We start from the raw sequence: 21133 nt of genomic DNA on the forward strand, positions 1-21133 counted from the left end.
AACTGTAGTATCTACAAGACATGCTGTGGTTTGCTTCACTGTATACCTGTTTTTTGGGGTATATTCAGTCGTATTCGCTAACATTCTGTTGGAGGAAAAGGTATTTGTATTGGTATTTGTAGAGGCTGGTAGGGGCAGTGTGCTGGGAGAGAAGCTGAGCCCTGGTTAGGGGGCGGGGCTTCTCTGACTAGGGGTCCTATAAAGGTAGCCAGCCAGCCAGGCAGCAGCACAGAAAGCTGCAGCGGCACAGGAGCCAGAAAACAGAGCTGTAAACAGGGGAGTTTGGGGGGAAGAGTAGGAGAACAGACAGGCTAGTGAAGGGAGTGGGTGGTGGTCTGGCAGTGTTTTGGTGCTCGTTGGGGGTTTGTTTTGCTGTGGGTGGTGGTGGTTTGGTTTCGTTTGTGTTTCCCGGACTAACAGGACTTAGGTGAGAAGGCGATGACATATACAGAGGCAGCAGTGGCAGTGACCCAAGCGGTGGAAGACACAATGAAGATGACTGGATGTGGAAGCTGCGGCATGTACATGATCCTGGAGCAAGTACCTCAAAAGAGTTTTGTCTGCATGAAGTGCCGCCTGATAGAACTGATAGAAGAAAAGATCCGAGGATTGGAGATGCAGATGGAAACTCTGGTTGAGTTTAGAAGGGGGTTTGAGAGGATGATGGAGCAAAGACATGATGAGGCTGAAGGGAAAAGCTCAAACTTGCAGATGGAAGCAGGACCAAAGAACTCTGAGGGGAGACTGCTGGGTGAGGAAAGTGGTCAGTGGAAGCATGTCACTAAGAGAACCAGGCAGAAGAAAGGATCGGCTAGTGAAGGAGAAACAGAGCTCAGGAACAGGTTTGTGGAGTTGGAAAATGAAGAAGGGGCACAGCAGGTGGTTACTGAAGGTGAGAGGGCAAGGAAGAAGAGAAGAGCAGCAAGTCCTATAGGAAGAGGGGAAGAGTCAATGGAGATAACAACACCAAATATTAGCCCCAGGAGGATACGGGATGGGTTGCAAGAGGATTGCAAGGGACAATAGGAATCGAGAAGACTTGCAGCCAGAGGGAACAGGGGATAGATCGGAGAATCACACCATCACCAGGAAAAGGCAGGTCTATGTGATTGGGGTCTCCTTACTGAGAAGAATAGACGGGCCTGTAACCAGAGCTGATCCATAGAACAGAAGGGTTTGCTGTCTGCTGGGTGCTAATACAGGATGTGGACCTGAGACTGAAGAGGATCCTAACAGGAGCAGGAAAGAATTCACTAATTGTCCTTCATGTGGCAACAAATGATACGGCTAGATTCTCACTGGAACATATCAAGGGAGACTATGCCAGGCTGGGGAAGACACTTAAGGAAATCGAGGCTCAGGTGATCTTCAGTGGGATTCTGCCCGTTCCTAGAGAAGGGCAACAAAGGTGTGATAAGATTAGGATGATCAACAGATGGCTCAGGCAGTGGTGCTATAAGGAGGGCTGTGGGATGTATGGCCACTGGGAAGCATTCATGAACAGAGGACTGTTCTCTCGTGATGGACTTCACCTGAGTAGGGAGGGAAATACACTTCTAGGATGGAGGCTGGCACTACTGATTAAGAGAGCTTTTAAACTAGGAATTTGGGGGAGATGGTTGGGAGATGTCCAGGTAATCTCCACGCCGGATTTTAACATTGAGAGGGAAGAAAACAAAGTAAGAAAGGATACAGCTGTGGGTAGGAGAATGTATATAAGGAGGAAGGGTAGTGTGGATACCAGTTTAATAGGTGATACTGGCGGTAGAATGTCTGTGCCCAATCGGGTAAAGAATGTGAGCAAAGCCAAACAACAAAAATTAAGATATTTGTCCACTAATGCGAGGAGCCGAGGTAACAAAATGGAGGAACTAGAGCTACTGGTGCAGGAAGTGAAACCAGATATTCTAGGGGTAACAGAAACATGGTGGAATAATAGACATGACTGGACTACAGGTATTGAAGGGTATGCGCTGTTTAGGAAAGACGGAAATAAAGTCAAAGGTGGTGGAGTAGCATTGTATATCAATGATGAGGTAGATTATAAAGCAATAAGAAGTAGTGGAATGGAGTCTGTCTGGGCAAAAATCACATTGGGGAACAAAGCTACGAGAGCCTCTCCTGGGATACTGCTTAGGGTGTGCTAAAGACCGCCAGGATCCGATTTGGGTATGGATAGAGCCCTCTTTAATGTTTTTAATGAAGTAAATACTAATGGAAACTGCGTGATCATGAGAGACTTTAACTTCTTAGGTATAGACTGGAGGAAGAGTGCTAGTAATAATAATAGGGCTCAGATTTTCCTAGATGCGATAGCTGATGGATTCCTTCATCAAGTAGTTGCTGAACCGACTAGAGGGGATGCCATTTTAGATTTGGTTTTGGTGAGTAGTGAGGACCTCATAGAAGAAATGGTTGTAGGGAACAACCTTGGTTCGAGCGATCATGAGCTAATTCAGTTCAAACTAAATGGAAGGATAAATAAAAATAGATCTGTGTCTAGGGTTTTTGATTTCAAAAGAACTAACTTTAAAAACTTAAGGAAATTAGTTAGGGAAGTGGATTGGACTGAAGAACTTGTGGATCTAAAGGCGGAGGAGGTCTGGAATTACTTCAAGCCAAAGTTGCAGAAACTGTCAGATGCCTGCATCCCAAGAAAGGGAAACAAGTCATAGACAGGAGTTGTAGAACAAGCTGGATGAGCAAGCATCTCAGAGAGGTGATTAAGAAAAAGCAGAAAGCATACAGGGAGTGGAAGATGGGAGGGATCAGCAAGGAAAGCTACCTTATTGAGGTCAGAACATGTAGGGATAAAGTGAGAAAGGCTAAAAGCCATGTAGAGTTGGAAAGGGAATTAAAACCAGTAGTAAAAGGTTCTATAGTCCTATAAATAAGAAGAAAACAAAGAAGGAAAAAGTGGGACCGCTAAACACTGAGGATGGAGTGGAGGTTAAGGATAATTTAGGCCTGGCCCAATATCTAAACAAATACTTTGCCTCAGTCTTTAATGAGGAGTTTAAGGATAATGGTAGCATGACAAATGGGCTATGGAGGTAGATATTACCACGTCCGAGGTGGAAGCCAAACTCAAACTGCTTAATGGGACTAAATTGGGGGACCCAGATAATCTTCATCCAAGAATATTAAAGGAACTGGCACACGAAATTGTAAGCCCATTAGCAAGACTTTTTAATGAATCTGTAAACTCAGGGGTTGTACTGTGTGATTGGAGAATTGCTAGCATGGTTCCTGTTTTTAAGAAAGGAACAAAAAGTGATCCAGGTAACTACAGGCCTGTTAGTTTGACATCTGTAGTATGCAAGGTCTTGGAAAAAACTTTGAAGGAGAAAGTAGTTAAGGACATTGAGGTCAATGGTAATTGGGACAAAATACAACATGGTTTTACAAAAGGTAGATCATGCCAAACCAACGTGATCTCCTTCTTTGAGAAGATAACAGATTTTTTTTAGACAAAGGAAACACAGTGGATCTAATTTACCTTGATTTCAGTAAGGTATTTGATACGGTTCCACATGGGGAATTATTAGCTAAATTGGAAAAGATGGGGATCAACATGAAATTGAAAGGTGAATAAGGAACTGGTTAAAGGGGTTAAAACAATGGGTCACACTGAAAGGTAAATTGTCAGGCTGGAAGGAGGTTACTAGTGGAGTTCCTCAGGGATCGGTTTTTGGACCAATCTTATTTAATCTTTTTATACTGACCTTGGCACAAAAAGTGGGAATGTGCTAATAAAGTTTGCAGATGACACAAAGCTGGGAGGTATTGCCAATACAGAGAAGGACCGGGATATCATACAGGAAGATCTGGATGACCTTGTAAACTGAGGTAATAGTAATAGGATGAAATTTAATAGTGAAAAGTGCAAGGTCATGCATTTAGGGATTAATAACAAGAATTTTCGTTATAAACTGGGGATGCATCACTTGGAAGTAACAGAGGAGGAGAAGGACCTCGAAGTATTGGTTGATCACAGGATGTCTGTGAGCCGCCAATGTGATATGGCTTGGAAAAAAGGTAATGCGGTCTTGGGATGCATCAGGCGAGATATTTCCAGTAGAGATAAGGAGGTTTTAGTACCGTTATACAAGGCACTGGTGAGACCTCACCTGGAATACTGTGTACAGTTCTGGTCTCCCATGTTTAGGAAGGATGAATTCAAACTGGAACAGGTACAGAGAAGGGCTACAAGGATGATCCGAGGAATGGAAAACCTGTCTTATGAAAGAAGACTCAAAGAGGTTGGCCTTCCTCTGCAGCAGGGGCACAGGTCACTTGCTGGAGTATTCTCTGCACCTTGAAGTCTTTAAACCATGATTTGAGGACTTTAATAGCTCAGACATGGGTTTGGGGTATGTTACAGGAGTGGGTGGGTGAGATTCTGTGGCCTGCGTTGTGCAGGAGATCAGATTAGACTATCATAATGGTCCCTTCTGACCTTAAAGTCTATGATTCTATGGTTATCTTTCTATTTCTACACTTACTGAGCTGAGTGCATTGCAGTAACATCAGTCTGTCTGAGCAAGAAAGAGCTAATGTTGCAAAACAAGCTTTTGTGCTTCAAAATTGAGTCAAATCTATTATTATTATTACTATTATTACTTATTTATTATTTATTATTATTACTACTAATATCTTTGTGGAGATTAAAAAAACACCAGGCATTAAGCCAAAAAAATAATTTCTATTCTGGGATCATAACATGATTTTATTTTGAAGTCAGAAACTGTAATGGAGCAGTGGTTAACCACCCAGACAACATACATGTTGTTGCCTGGCATCATTGTTGACTAATCCCATGCTGTCTCTGGAGAACTCAACCTTGATCTGGAGCGGCTAGTGAAAGGAAAGTTAGAAATGTTGATTTACATTAGAAAACATTGGTGTCTGTTCCAGTTATGCACAATACTGCCTTTTAAAGTTTGGTTTTATTTAACTTAAAATTGAGGTTTGGGTTTTTGTTTTTGTTTGAAAGAACAGGGGAGAAAAATGAACTGCCAACCCAGTAAAAAGCTACATATTTCATGACGTTATCTTTTATTTTCTGTCTCAGTAAAGGCAGATTGCTGTTGTTGGGTAGTGATGGTTTTTTGGTGTTTGTTTTTTATTCCCCCCCCCCTCCTCCCCCAGCCACCAAATTCAGCTCTCTGTCTCAGAAATGAAACAGAAATGATCTCCCCAAACCTGTTTGTGATTTTTAATCTGCTGTCTGTAGCTGGCTATCTCTACCTCTTATCTCATTTTAGCTCCCAGTCACATTTCTCCTTTTCCTGTAGACATTCATTTGTGATGAAATGTTTTAAGTAGGTGAATGCTGTTGAGCAGAATGAGGACAGTACCTGGAAAAGAAAAGGCTTTCACAAAATATAACTGTACTGACTCTTTTTATGAAAGCTTCTGCATTTGTAGTGGTACAGAATTAAAAAGATGCAGTAGTGGTTTGCAGTTCAGAAAAGCACTGAGGGATTGTAAAGGTAAATATAAAAAACTGATGGAAACGCATCTCGGAGTTTTTTCTTTGTTTATTTTTAACATAGAATAGTAGAATTAAGGTTTTACATATGGGTGAAAACAATTTGTCCTGAAACTTGATCCAAAACAAAATGAACCATGCTAATTTTTTTTCAAGTTCAAAAAGTTTAGCGTTAGAATTTTTATTAAATCCTAATACTTTTTTTCACTTTTTAGCACCTGATGTGCAAGTATTAAAGTCCAATGAGAGAGACTGCTTTTGCAGTATAAACCAGTGCATATTGAAAATTTGAAATGAAATTGAAAATGAGATTTCCAATCTGATTTTCAGACCAAAGAAGTTCAGAATGCTGTATGTTTGGAGGAACTTCATGTGATATCCCATATGTAAAATCTTTACCATGCTTGCTGCACAATAATCTGTACTAAATCAACTATACTGGACATTTTATTAGAATTTATTAAAATTCTATGAATTTGTATCTATTATCCTATGATCTTGAGACATTGCATGCATATGCATTTCAACAAAAATCTCTCTCTCTCCTTTGATCATGCTTGAGAACAAAACAAACTGAATGCATTTTTCATCTGTTTTACAGATAAGATATTTTTCCTGCCATAGAAATCGTTGTCTGACTGTTTGCTTGCCAGCAAAGAGCCTATAAAGACAAACAAAACAAACCACCTGCACTGGGGGTTAACTGTGTGCAAACCACATGCAATGCATGAGTAAATAGGCTTTACACAGCAACTGGGCAGGGAGGGAGGCAGGCAGGCAGGCAGGCAGGCAGGAGTCCCTCTTCCAAAGCCAAGAACCTGTATATTATAGCATGTGTTCCCTTTGTTATGGTGTGATAGCACAGCATGAACCAGAACTGAGCAGGGGGATGCAAAATGCAAAAAACCTCCAGAAATCACATGTATCAAAAACCTAACTTGAATTTTAAAAAAAACACTGCATGTGATCAGGCTTCTCAGACCTGTCAGAGTTTGTACAAGGGGTGAGAGAAACAATAAAAAATGCAGCTTCTGAAAACTGTAAATAAAGTGGAAACATTAAGTATCAAATGTACCATATGTTTAAAAAATGAGAACTAATATACATGGTGTAGAAATATTTTTTAACTTATTTAAATTGCTGAGAAATACTATTTGGGGGCAAAGATACCCACTTAAGAAGGAGGCACTCCAGACCATATTGCTTGTTCTGTTTAATACATGTCTCGGGTATGCTGGAGGCATTAGGTGACACACCCAATGCATGCATTAGCTCGTTCAGCCATATGGCCTGTTGTGTCTTACTGGTTAATTTAACCATCTGTCCTGTAAATAATGTTTAAAACTTGTATTCATTTTGAATGCTTGGGTTCACTATGCTTTATTCTCTCCTTGGTCTCTTGGTCCCCAGGATGCTGCGCATTAAGAGCATTATTCTGTTCTTTGACATATCTCGAAAAATGTAACTGTGTGGTATCTCTGTGCACTATGAATCAAATAGTGATATCCTCATTCAGTTCTTATTTGGCCAAAATTGCTACTGAAGTCAATGGGAATTTCGTCTGAGTCAGGATTTGTCCCGGGATAATATCACCATTATGGTACATCATATACATGTCATCTCTGTTTGTTGATGTGAGGGAAAGATGTGGATGTACAGATCGTGATTTGGGTGAAGTTTCTGTATTAGTGTTGCTGTCAAATATGGTCTATATTTCAACCATTTCTATGCTTATGTATGTGCTGACATTTTTTCTTCTATGTGCTTCTCTCTCGTTCTCGACTAGTATTCATTGTTTCTTTATTGCATATAATGAAACCAGTTAATAGCTGAAGTCAGCAGTATGAGATAAATAAAAGATCATTTGTTAAAACTTCAAGGGTTAAAAATGTTGAGCTGGCATAGTATATATCTGATCGGGAGTATTGTGAAAAGTTTTTATAGAGAAATAGGTCACCCAATTTCCTTTTCCTCACCGATTAATTTAACATTATAAATTGAGACATACTGTAACTGGAATTGTAGTCTCCAGAATGCAATGTATTGAAGTAGTTTGGAATTTTTGTCTATAAACTGAGGTTTTACTATGTCAGAGTCACTGAAAGAGACTTCTGCTGTATATAGCAGTCCCCCATTTCTCACATCTTGTTCCTGAGTATTCCAAACTAAAGGTACATGTTGACCAACAATACATTTACGTAACTAGCATACATTGTACACTTTTTTTGTAAGGACAGTAGCATTTCATGACATGCTTCTCAGAGAATAAATAGGCATGTCGATGAATTTTCACCTGTGGGATGCCATTTAGGTCAAAATTCCCAGTGTGACATATATCACTCCACTGAAGAGCACACTGCATTCCAAAGCTAGGAAACACGGCAGTCCTTTTTATTTTTGTGTATGAGCCATTGTGTCTCTTCACCTATGGGCATACTGTAATGGGACATGTACTTTTACAACTTATATTGAATTATCCATACACATTAAATGAATAATAGTAACCATACTCTATGTCTCATGAAAAACTTAAAAATGCAGATCAAAGAAGTTCCAGTCTTTGCCTTATGAACCCAGTTTTTCAGACTGCATTACATCACATCAGGCTAAGTTTTGTACTTGGAACTTTGAGTCATCTGAAACATTATGAAAATTACATGTAGCCAGTCAGCATCTGAGTAGATGTGTGTGTGGTGTTTACCGAAGTGTTGCACTCAGTAAATGTGTTATTGAGAAACATGTTTCAGATGGGAATATAGAGACCAGCTGGTGTGTGTGGCTAAAGCGACCAACATTGAGCCAAATCATATCTCATTAATGAGGTTCTTATATCATACACCTGGTGAACTGGGCACTTCGGTGAATGGAGGTTTGTTGTTGGAGCAAGAGTTTGGAATGGAGGGCTACTGCTAACACTTCAAATGCATATTTTATTCTACTTTTTGGTGATGATTCATGTGTGTATGTTTCATCGGTTTCCTGTGGCCCAGTCTTGGTTACCTGCTGCCACCACCAAGTTTCTCACTTGGAAATTTTACCTCAGGGCTCCTCTGCCTCTCCTCTCTTGTTACAAGGACCCTATCCCCATGAATGGAGGTCCCCGATAGGTATGGTAAGTATTTTTCAAAGGCCACTGAAGAAATCCCCCTTCACCACAGTTGCACTCCAGACTTCAATCAACAAACTTGTACTTTATGATTAAAACCTATGAATAACTCAGGCACTAATAAGCTGGCAGGATCCGCTGTCCTGTTTAAGTCCTGGCAAGTCTCATTTCATAGCCCAGTTCAGGCTTCCTTTTTATAACCCATGGAGTCCAATGTCCCAGTCTGGTGTCTCTGCCACCATCTTGGCAGCCCAGACCTCTATTCCTGATGAATCAGTCTCTGGAATCTGGAGAGACCATCTCTGGCAAATTCAGCCAGCCCAGATCAAACCACCGCCAGCTGGTGAGTCTACTCACGGTGTTCCTCCCACTGTTGAATGAACATTCCAGGATGGCTCCTAGAACCAAATGAGACCTAACCGAATCCTTGGTTTCAAACCACTGTCTCATTTCCACCCACATATTTTATCTCTCACATACCTTATACCTAAAATAGTATAAGCATAGCACAAACCCTAATGTTCTCCACAGGATCCACAGTGGCTGTACTGAGCTCTTAGACCCTAGAGAGGAGGGGAATGCATAACATTGCTCAACTCTAGCTGTACAGAGAGTAACCTTGGATCTCTAAGAGCCCTGTCCAGTGGTCCAGCAGAGGATTGGTGGCTGTAACAGGGGAATTTCACACGGGGAACAAAGAAGTAATGTGATTATGCATGATGTGAACAAATACTTCCTTTTGTTTGTTTTAAACCTGCTGCCTATTAATTTCATTTGGTGACCCCTAGTTCTTGTGTTATGAGAAGGATTAAATAACACTTCCTTCTTTACTTTCTCCATACCAGTCATGATTTTATAGACCTCTATCATATCCCTCCTTAGTCATCTCTTTTCCAAGCTGAAAATTCCTAGTCTTAGTAATTTCTCCTCATTTGAAAGCTGTTCATCAGTATACATATGACACACAGCTCTATGTCTTGTTTTCATTAGACCCAGAATGGTGTATTATTATTTATATCTCCGTGGTTTGCTGAGGTTGGGATTTGGATAAATGTAGGTTACTGGAAGTTTGATTCAAACAGGACAGCAATGATGTTAGATTTAGGGGAAGGATTTTTAGGGTACAATGGGGATCCCCATTCGAATTAGAGTCCAAATTGGCCTCAGTGACCAAAAGTGTTTTTTCCACCCCTCTATACCTGGTAAGATGTTTGTGTCTGCTTTTCTTATCTCATGACCTTGACATTTTCCCAGACATTTTGACCTCTAGACTGGATTACTACAATGTGGTGTCTAGAGCAGTGTTTCTCAATGACCGGTCTGTGGACCAGCACCTGTCCCTGAGATTTCCCTGATGCAGCTTAGGAAGGCAACAAGCCGGACCCTGGTATCAAAAAGGTTAAGAAACACTGGTCTAGACTGACCATTAAAGATCACCCTCAAAGCTTCAGCTGTTGCAGAATGCAGCCATCTGCCTACTTATGGGGTTAGCACCAGGGAGCATACTATACCTGTTCTTTGCCAGTTGCACAGGTTTTCTGTTTGTTTCTGTCTGTGTTTGGAGGTGCTAACTCTGTTCTATTGGACAACAAACAACCGATAGCAATCCAGAAATATGTTTTAATAAATGCCACTGTCCTATGAGGATCAGGGGAACACTATTGAGGCAGCTGTCCCCCTGTGTGAATGAGCTGGGGTCCGTGGGATTTGCTTCTAGATCCTTGAGCTCTGAACAATTTAGAGTCTCTGCAGAACCTGATACCCATCCCACTAGATTGGGACAGGCAATAGAAATTTAGTGAGACTGAAATAGCAGTTTTTTGTAACCTTTTTCTGAGGGGAGTGTTTTGGTCCTAAAAGTCTCCAGAAATACAATATCAAAATCTGGGAGTTGATTTTCAGAGATGCTAAGCCACCTGCAGTTCTCATTAACTCTCAGCTTCTCTGAAAATCGTACACATAGACTTTTTAATGGATGGAATAGAAGCTTCAGAAACCAGTGTCTGTTTTTCCCTATTCTGATAGCTTTTGGCTAGCTGATTATTTTATTATTTTTGTCAAATTTAAAGTAAAATGTTCAGTAAAATCATGTTGCTCCCACACTTAGAATTTGTTTGACAAATTAAACCTAGGTCAGAATTATAAAAAATAAAACAAAACTTGGAAATAGGAACTGGATAATGAAAATGCTAATAGGCCAACAAGTATAGAAATATTAGCATATTTTTCTCCCTCTCTTTCTCTCTCTAAAACAGTTCTTTTTGCAAGGCTAAAGTGCTGAAATGAATGTTCTGCCTTTTTGTCTCACAATAAAACTTTAGTGTTTTGGCAAAAGGTCATGAGTCAATCAGTGCTGCTAGTTTCCATTATTTCCTGTTCAAATATTGGCACATGATTATTTGGAGTGAAAGTGGCAAAATCACACATAATCTCATAGGAATGAATCATGTTCCATGTTGCTACTGCACATGTTAAAGGCTCATATCACTTGAAAGTACCCATTTCTTGATTTATACAAGTACACATCTTGACAAGTGGTGTGCTTGATACTCATTTATACCAACCAAATTGTGCACTGATAATTATCAAATTATGCAAAATGATGTGCACTGTACATAACGTTATTCTGTAGTTTGATTAAGTAGCTCATCAACAGAAAAGCTGCAAATCTGTCAAGAAGGATAATAAAATGTAACTGTTTATATTTATTTGAATTCTCACCATCTATGAAGACAAATGAAAGTAACTGATGTGAAAGTATAAATTCTGATAAAGTGATAAACCTGATCTCTAAAATATAATATCTGTTATGTTGTGTTGAGGTTTCTATTTTTCCAAATGTTTATTAGATATTTTACTGACTTTTTGTCTTATTTGGGAATCTTTAGCAGGTAACCCCAAAATTATGGGGGAAAGAATCACTATTCACTACTCAGAACCCAATCCTGAAAACACTAGTGCAGGTACTTCAAATACATTGGTAGTCCAAGTGATTTCAAGGGGTTCCCAGCTCTGTCGCTTACCTCCTGTGTGACCTTGGATGAGACACTTCAGCTCTCTGAGTCTGTTTCCACTCCCATCCCTTGTCTGTCTTGTCTATTTAGATTGTTAATTCTTTTGGGGTGGGGGCTGTCACTTGCTATGTGTTGGTATAGTGCCTAGCACAAGGGAGCTCCAAACTCAGATGGCCCTCTAGGTCAGGGGTCGGCAACCTTCGGCACACGGCCCATCAGGGTAATCCACTGGCGGGCCGTGAGATATTTTGTTTACGATGACTGTCTGTAGGCATGGCATCCCGCAGCTCCCAGGGGCCACGGTTCACTGTTCCTGGCCAATGGGAGCTGCGGGAAGCAGCGGCCAGCACATACCTGTGGCCCGCGCTGCTTCCTGCAGCTCCCATTGGCCAGGAACGGTGAACCGTGGCCAGTGGGAGCTTCAGGGGGGCTGTGCCTGCAGATGGTCAACGTAAACAAAATGTCTCATGGCCCACCAGCGGATTACCATGATGGACCGCATGCCAAAGGCTGCCAAACCCTGCTCTAGGCACTACTATAATGAAAATAATAATAAAAAGGGAATATGTGATTTTTAAAATTAAACAACTATATAAGTGATTGTAGAATCAGGACTACAGGTCCTTAAGAGAAAATCTTTAATGTTATATAAAAGAGGAGTTGAATTATGTCTTGTGCCACAAAATTAGTAGTATAACCATTTTAATATGTATTAAAAAGATTAGGATATGCTGCCACACAAGTTAGTGGAAAAGTTCCCAGTGATTTCAATGGGAGCAGGACTGAGGACTGAATCCATCACATCACTCTGAACAGCAGCACTCATTTGTAAATTAGCTAAAGAAAGGACACCATTTATACTTCTTCTATAGTTAATTTATTTCATTCAGAGATCACATTCTTTCTGACCAAAAGACTTATAGGGAGAAAATTTGATAAATTTGATAATTTGATAAAATGTCCTCAGTTTTTCATATATATTTTTTCACACACAAATAGAATTAAATGGAAAACAAAATTGTTCATACAAAAACTTGGAAGTCACCAATAACAGGTTAGTATTTTTATGCCCAATCCAGCAGGATGGTGAGCCTTTCTGGGGGCATTAATCCTCTCTGAGAATCAGGTTAAAAGAATTTGGGTTGGAGACTTTTGAAAACTTGGCCCACAATGCATTGCCGTTTTCTCCATCTGTGGTAATCATGACCGCTTCCTGATATCTACAGTAGTTGTAAATAAAGTCATCATTGGAATTCTTAGTAAGGCATCCAGAACAGCAGAGGGTAATGTGAGTTCTTCTCAATGACTGTGGTAATGGCAAATCACATACTGGATTGATTGATCGATTATCTACCAATCAATTATCAATCTTCTTTCTTTCTTTCTTTCTTTCTTTCTTTCTTTCTTTCTTTCTTTCTTTCTTTCTTTCTTTCTTTTCTTTTCTTTTCTTTTCTTTTCTTTTCTTTTCTTTTCTTTTCTCACTCAACAGGGCATTGTGTAATGCAGTGGTGCTCTTAAATCATGTACTTGTATTGGATTATGTCGGGGGGAATGCGGACATGCATAATCAAGATATAGGCAGAATCCGTGATTTATTTATAAAGATGGAAACTGGACTAATTCTTTCCCCCTCTAAAAAATCTGTTCTGTATTGTCTCTAAACCTTCAACAGCTTCCCAACCCTAGAGAATGTGCTTTCATCTCAGATCTGTACAGTGCCTTGCATTATAATATTTAGTAAAATGAGAACACTGTTTACCTCAGTTGTCAGCTTTGAGACTTTTGCATGGCTTCCCCCAATCTCATCCTTGCAAATAGATCACAAAGCAGACAAACATAACCAAGGTACTTACATTAAAAAGTGAAACAAATGTTTAGGCTAATTGCCAAAGCTGGAAGTTTACAAGTTTCTCTGTTAATAACCTGATAGTAAAATATTACTTTTTATTATTACAATAAGAAAAATAGGGATAAACTCTTCAGTCTTGTAAAATGCAGATTCGTTTTTTTAAAAAGGTATTTTATTTCTAACTACGTCTTTAAAATATTTTATTTCCTGAAGATATGTTTAATTTATTCATCCCCAGAGGATTTAGGCTGTGAAAAGCCCTAGCAGTCTGGTTTCTACACAGTCTAGGACAAAAGTGCTTATGAGTCATAACTGCTCTATCATACTTCAAGTGAAGCAGTGAGAAGGTCTGCTTTGATGATGTGAACAACACATTTTATTCATCAGCTTTAACTTATTTCATTTGTAGATTTACCATGTGTACACAGAACGTGGAGCAAGTTCTGTCTTTCCTCCTCCTATTTCTAATTTGGCAGTTCAGTCGGGTTCCCCTGGATAAGGCAACTTGCTATGTCTGTTAGTCCCTGTGTGAGAAAATTATTTTTATTGGCCCTGCACAGTATTTATTTATCTCTGTAATATCTTCTGATAACTTTTGAGGAAATCAGGTTTTGAAGCAAAAGCAGACAGTTGGGTGATGCCGATAAGATGATTAACTTGTGTCACTGGTGCCATTTCATGTTATTTTTCTTTGTATTTTAAAAATTCTTCGTTTTGTTTTTGTTAAAAACAAGAGTTGTCTTCAGATATGCTTTTCATCAATTTGGATCCTGTTTCATGGAGGATTTTCGCTCTTAAATTTCCTGTATAAATCTGTTTGCAGCTGGGTCTCGGGCATCTTACAGCAGCCAGCACAGCCACCTTGGCTCTGAATTAAGGGCACTGCAGTCTCCAGAGCACCATATAGATCCTATTTACGAAGATAGAGTGTATCAGAAGCCCCCTATGAGGAGTCTCAGCCAGAGTCAGGGGGACCCTCTGCAACCAGCACATACAGGCACTTACCGCACTAGCACGGGTAGGTGGAAATAATTTGTAAAATTGTCTTTTATGGATAAAGTGTTTTATTTCAGTGCTAAATCTCTAAATTTTATTGGTAATGCTAGAAAAGTTTATACTGTATTTGTAACTTGAAAAAATGCCTGATACAAATTGCAAAAGACATTGTTGCAGCTAAAAAAGGCAACCCCCTCTACTTTCTCCCGCGCCCCCCCCCCCCCCCCCCAAATCTCAGGCAGAAAAATCTTAGCCTTGGGATTATACATTTTGTGGTTGTAGTATTTTTGTCTCTTGTGGTGGGAGGAAGAAAACGTTTTCATCAAGATTTTAAATGCATTATTTAAAGAAAGCTGATTGTTTTCAGATAACTTATCTAATTGCTTTCTTCTGCAAAAATTTTGTGTGAGTCTTAAAAAGGGCTGCAAGGCATCTTCCTCATGAACATAATGGGACATTTACATTTTTGGAATTGAAGCAGACCAGGACCAAATGTGTTCTCTGTCTCTCTCATTCTCATATTATATATATATGTAACATACTCATACACTGTAGACATACAGATATGAATCATAAAGCTTCAGCATAGCAGAAAAACAGAGCTGTCGATATAATTGATTCATCTGTAATGTAATAATGAATGATCATTCATGATAGACGTTAGTGTACAAGTCCTATTTGCAAAGTGTCCTCTCAGCTATGTAAAATAGCTCTATATTTGGGAATCGACAAATAGATATCAAATCAGTAGGGGTACTTAATGCACTAAGGAATCAGAACTTAGCAGAATTAAAGCCAAAATAGTCTTAAACACGTAGAAATATTAATAACTTACATTAAGAATTGCTGTATTGACCACATTTCTGACAGGTTTTCTTTGTTGTATCAATCAGACACTGGAGATTTATGTCTCTTCCCAAATCAGAAGCTTCCATTTAGAAATGAGAGAATAAATGAAGCAAAATTAAAAATATCTGCAAAACTGACTTTTTTTAGAACAAGATGTGAGGCTTTCTTTTATTGTTTTAGGGTCCAATCCTACATTTCTCGTTTATCCCATTGCATGCATGGAAGTTTGGGGTACGCAATTAGTATAGGATAAAGCCCTTAGAAGGGATTCAGAGAAATGTAAAACACTTTGTTGCTTAATTTAAATTCTTGTAGTATCTAGTTATTACTGGAGTATTATTTGTGTGTTACTTCAAGGAAGATTGGAGTCTTTCATAGCCCTGCCTTCTTCCAAACACACTTCCACAGATCATATTCCATATGCCTTTATGCATCAAAACTGAAATTCTACTCCCTTTTCTTAGCCACACATCCACCTATCCAGGACAATACCAAGATAATTCTATTAATGAACATTTTCACTCTGTGTGTGTGTACTGCACTTAGGTAACTGTTGATTGTTAGATTATATAACGATCCAGTGTGCATGGTTAAATAACTTATTTTTGATACTTAATACCTAGCAAAATTAAAACAGTCACAGGAAGGTACATCTGCAATCTAGGGATTGTGTAGTGCCTAAACAAACAAACAAAACCAAACACCCCTGCAGCTTGTTTGTGGAGTGTCTTGGACTAGTATTTGCAAAACTGTTAGCTTACTCAGGTTAGTTGACAGTCAAGTAACTTGAGTTAAAACAGAAGCAAAAACTCAAGTCTTGACATACCTGTTGTCCACAGCACAGGATCTACACATTGTTGTCTTTTACAGTGGATTGTCAAAGCCGTGCCTCTTCTGATTTGTTGCGCATTAGTTTTTTATGCAGGTCAATCAGGCTATATGTGAGCTTGCTGACAGATATTTGTTGCTTTGCACTTCTGTCCCATTTCTTGCTTTTTTTCTACAAAAGGGAACATATGGCTCACAGTGGGTGGTATAGACACATAATTTTGATAAAATAACGAAAAATGTCAGTCTCTATAAAAACAGAGTAAAATATGAGAATTTTTTAGAAATAATCACAATTCAAGGTTCAATGTTTCAAGATTAGAGTCATGTTTTTATTGTTTAGAAAACTACAAACTTTCCAAAGAAAATTAGACATTTTCTTTTACGCAAATACTGAGCCTGATTATTCTCTCCCTTTCCCCCAGTTTTATACCATTGTGACTCCACTGACTTCATTGGAATTGCTCCTGATTTACAGTGGGTGTGAGGAAAGAATAAAACACTTCATTGTAATCTCTATGGCATCATATACAGTTAACATATTTTTTGTTTTCCTTCTCCATTTAGATATAAAACCAGGAATGAACCTGAAATAATTTTTTCTCATAGAATAGGGTAATTTATATCAGCAATGAAATTTAATCTAAAATGACAAAACAAAAATTAAAAAGGTTATTTTAACTTTGCTTTAAAAGACATATTTTTATATGCAGTAGAATGTCTTTTTCTGCAATGTCTGTGTTCTGAGTTTATCAGTACTTGATCAAACTGCTGTCTGCTGTGTCATTTTTAGTGTGAAGACGAACAGCTTCAGACAACCAGAGCTTATTCATATTTAAATTTGGTGATAAAAATGTAATAAAAGCTATGCAAAATCCTACTTCTGAAATGTGACTCTGTAAAAATGACATTTTCGGATTCCAATTTTATTATGTTTCAATAGTTTCCTTATCAAATATGCTCAGTTTACAATTAAAAAATTCTTTTCTTCCAGCTCCGAGCCATGCAAACTCAACTTGGTCTCGGAGAGTCAGGCTAAGGAGTCCTTCTTTCTCGTGCATCATCAGGTGTATAAAGATTCTGCAGGCCAATTTATATCCTCAAGTTCCCCAGTGCAGCACCAGTGTCTTCACTGAGGTGGTACAAGTACATGTAATCAACATGCAATTGGAACTTATAAAACAATCCTATTTGTGAAGTGTGAGCCAGATAAGAATACAACTCACTCCTATCTGTATGGACGTCAAGGTGCTAACAAGTCAAATGTTTTAAAGAGTGGGATGTGGAATAGTTTTTTGCACTTCAGCAATTGGATATTGGAATTATCCATAGAGAGCACCTCCTTTGAGTAAGAAGGTGCATTTTTTACACAGTCACTCTTCAGAACAGTACTTGTACATTACTGAAAAACTCACTGTTATATGTTATTTTCTTATCATAAACATTATCAGCTGAGAATCTCAGCTTCCAAATATATTCTTCCAAATTTCCTTTGCTGGTGTTCCAAATGGTAACTGAATGCAAAACAGAAAGAAATATTTTTTTGTTTAACGACAGTTTGGGGAAAGTTAATTTCAAAAAAATCTTTGACTGTTTTGTATGATTTCTGTGTTCTTCACTGGCCAAAGAGCGGCCATACAGTCCTAAAGTGCAATAGATATGTTCTAAATATCAAGCATTGCTTCTTGCTGTTTTGGATTGTATCATTCTGTTTTTGCTTTGGTATGAATTAATGTGTTCTGCAATGGCATACTGTGATGCAACAGCTGCAGTTTAATTGAGGACCACAGTGGTACATCACACACCATGGAGTTCTGGATGTAGGACCAAACATTTTCAGGGAAATAGAAAAAAGGAGGTTATCCATACCTCCACATCTTTGTTAGTCCACTAATGTTGTGATAATAGAACTGTTCTGCTGACTAAGACATCCAGGTTTATAACATTAGAAAAGGAGGGAAATTCGGAAGAAGCAAGTAAGGAATTAAATATCTTTCATACTAAATAAAGTAAATATGAAATAATATAGTGAACTGAATAGCAAATAATGAAATCACCCCAAATTAATAGGAATTCATATTCTCAGTTGAACTCGAAGCTCCTTCTTTAATTCATTATTTTATTTAGGTTTTCTTTTTGTATAGCTTTAAATCCCTATTGCTTATTTTTACAAAATTACAAATTTATCCTGGAAATAACATTTGATTCTGATCTCACAATGGTTTTGACAAATGTAACTCCAGGTGTTTGGATGGAGAAATCCTGATTAACATCTGAGTAAGTAAGCTCAGAATCAGGCCCTATGTGTCAAATTCTGCCCTTAGGTACATGAGGTTAACACCTATTGATGGCAATTGAAGTGGTATATGCAGGTTAATCTTAAAAATAATTTGCCAAAAGTAATATTAAGGTTCTTAAGAGAATTGTCTCCTTTTTCCGCTATATGGAGGGGAGAGAATGTTATTTGCACAAATCACTGTTCAGGGGCCAATAAAGAGCAAATCCATCCTCCAGTACCAATCCTGAGTAGCCCCTCCATATGCAGATTCCTTCTCATCCAATTCCACTGAAAGGAGATCTCCATAGAGAAAGGATGTGGCTTTACCCCTAAGTATGTAAGGTTAAGGAGGAAGGGGAATCAGAGAGAGGCTTCATTTCCCTATTGAAAGATACTGTCCGGTGTGAGCATCGTGTGGTTGTGGCTGCAGGTATTTGGGGTTGGGGGAATGAACAAGCAGGGAACGGAGCCAAGATACAGAGACTCTACACAGAATTTTTGTAAACCTTTTGTAGCTCGTTAGCAGTACCTGTTTTAGAGGAGAGGGCTTTGTGTCCTAAAACATGAAGGTGTCCTAACATCCATGGGAAAATCGCAAATCCTTAGGGCATCCCAGATTTCACAGGATAGAGTCCTATTTATATCCCCTATATATTTATATCCCCTACTTCCTTCCTCTGTCCCCCAAAAGATGAGTCTTCAGGAAGTTTGTGGTTTTGGTACCTCCGAAATTTTGATTTAAATTATTCCTTTGATGGTTCTTTTGTTTTGTTTGTTTTTGTTTTCAGTAGGAGAGCATGATGTAGGCCATACCTGAATGTATTTCAGTGTATCTTGATATTTTGTTACAAATCGAGGTGTAAGAAGTTTGGTTATAAAAATCACAATAATACCCTGGAAACTCAGTGAAATACCTTGTAAATCTCAGCTGCCATGGTTTGTGGAGACAATGCCTACACTGTGACCGAGAATATCTGTGTATCTATTATCTATTTACTGCATCCATTTAGTCACAGACACTGGGTTTGATCCTGCTTCTGTTAGACTTCTGTCATGCAGGACCAAGTCCACTCTCTTTTATTTACTTGAGCACTGTTCAATACTGCAAAAATATAAAGACGTTCTTCAGGATATAAAAAGTGATTTGAACGTTAGTATATTTTTGCCTTTCATATATCTCTATACTGTTAAAGAAAACACAATACTGTGCTCAACTAAGCTATCCAACAGTGACATTAAGAGAATTCACACTCTTGTTAAATGTTCATTATTTCACTAATATTATTCTTAAAACAACTTCATTGAGAAATTACCAGGCCACTCCATTTTTGAACAAAGGGTCATCTTAACTTTGTTAGAATTATTATTGAGAACTTCTGCAACTATATTTTTTCTATAGGATACCATATTTCAGTGATCTGCATGTAGAACTCCCATTGAGATCAGTGGGATTTTCACACACACAATGTATATGTCATCTTCTATGAAGGCTTTGTCCATGTTGTCCTCCCTTGCATCCTTCCCAGCAACCAGCAATCCATGTGTGTCCACAGCTCCCATTGATATATCAGTGTTGTACATACCACATGATCAAGTCCTGGAGTGCAAATATTATAATTAACTTAACTAGCACAATAGTTATCTATTACCAAAAACAACAACAACAACCTTTCATTTATAAGATCAACTGTATGCCATATAATTCTAAAGTAATACTATCTAATAATATATGGATTGTATTGTAACAAAATAGCAATATTATTTATTTATTGAGAGCATAGTGCTTGGCAACATACAAAGCCAATGGGGAAGAGTTCACGGTTTAAAGGAAAAGGAACAATTCCTACACATAGTGCCTTCAGTGATCAGAAGGTGGCTTTAGTACAAAACAATGCAGGATTGTTGCTGTGTTTTGTTTTCTTAGGATATTTTTGGTTAATAAATATGACAGTGCTTTTTGCTGATTAATGTTGGACAGATGGGAGGAATTGTATTTTTAACTGAGGGATTTGAAAAGAGTGAGGGTTAAGGTAGTGTAAAAGGGTTGGAAGTTTGGTTGTAATATACATCTCTCAGTCACATTACATAATGGTGCCCCAGCAGATTTGCTTTGGTATAGGAAAGCATAACTTTTATAATGATTATAGTTATTATGTTTGTGACATAGGATTTGCATGATTTTGTTAACTTAAAGGGTCACATTTAAAATGTTTCTATTGGTCTGACAGAGATATTTCCTATATAAGGTGAGAGTCACCCTATGCAAAGGATTAGCTCAAGGCAAATGCACCACTTAAGTTCCATCAGAAGGACTAAAGTAGTACATAGGGCTTGTGTTGCACCATTGCTCAAGGGTCAGTTTCGACCCATAATGGGGAAACTGGTTGAACTGGTTAAATCTCTCAACTTCTTTGTGTAATGAGCTTTGGATTTTATTTCTTTGTCTCTCTGTTTAAATACTTGCATAACTTAAGACGTAGTGAACTAAAGAGCATTTTCTATAAATTGGAGGATGAGAGCAGTACAGTGGGAACTGAGCAAAGATCTTGAAAGAGGGCTTTTTACCAGCCAGTCAGAATCACCAGCTGCTTATCACATTTGGACACAGAGCGTATAAAGCACCCAGGTTTTGGAGCTGAGAAGCACTGCTGAACCACAGCATTCTGGACACAGCTGATTCTAGAAATGCAAGATGCAGGTGTTTGAGAAGCTGGAGAAC

General features: G+C 38.6%; 1 protein-coding gene across 6 annotated transcripts in view; it reads left to right on the plus strand.

Moving 5' to 3' along the window:
* Positions 1-21133, plus strand: part of CTNND2 (catenin delta 2) — a 1187410-nt gene that overhangs the window by 728992 nt on the left and 437285 nt on the right. For all 6 annotated transcript variants that reach the window (XM_073332333.1, XM_073332332.1, XM_073332334.1 and 3 more), the window contains one exon: positions 14287-14481. In XM_073332333.1, coding sequence (XP_073188434.1) covers positions 14287-14481 — 195 coding nt within the window. The remainder of the gene's footprint in view (positions 1-14286; positions 14482-21133) is intronic.

Source organism: Lepidochelys kempii, chromosome 2 (assembly GCF_965140265.1).
Source record: "Lepidochelys kempii isolate rLepKem1 chromosome 2, rLepKem1.hap2, whole genome shotgun sequence".
Taxonomy (NCBI): Eukaryota; Metazoa; Chordata; order Testudines; family Cheloniidae; genus Lepidochelys; species Lepidochelys kempii.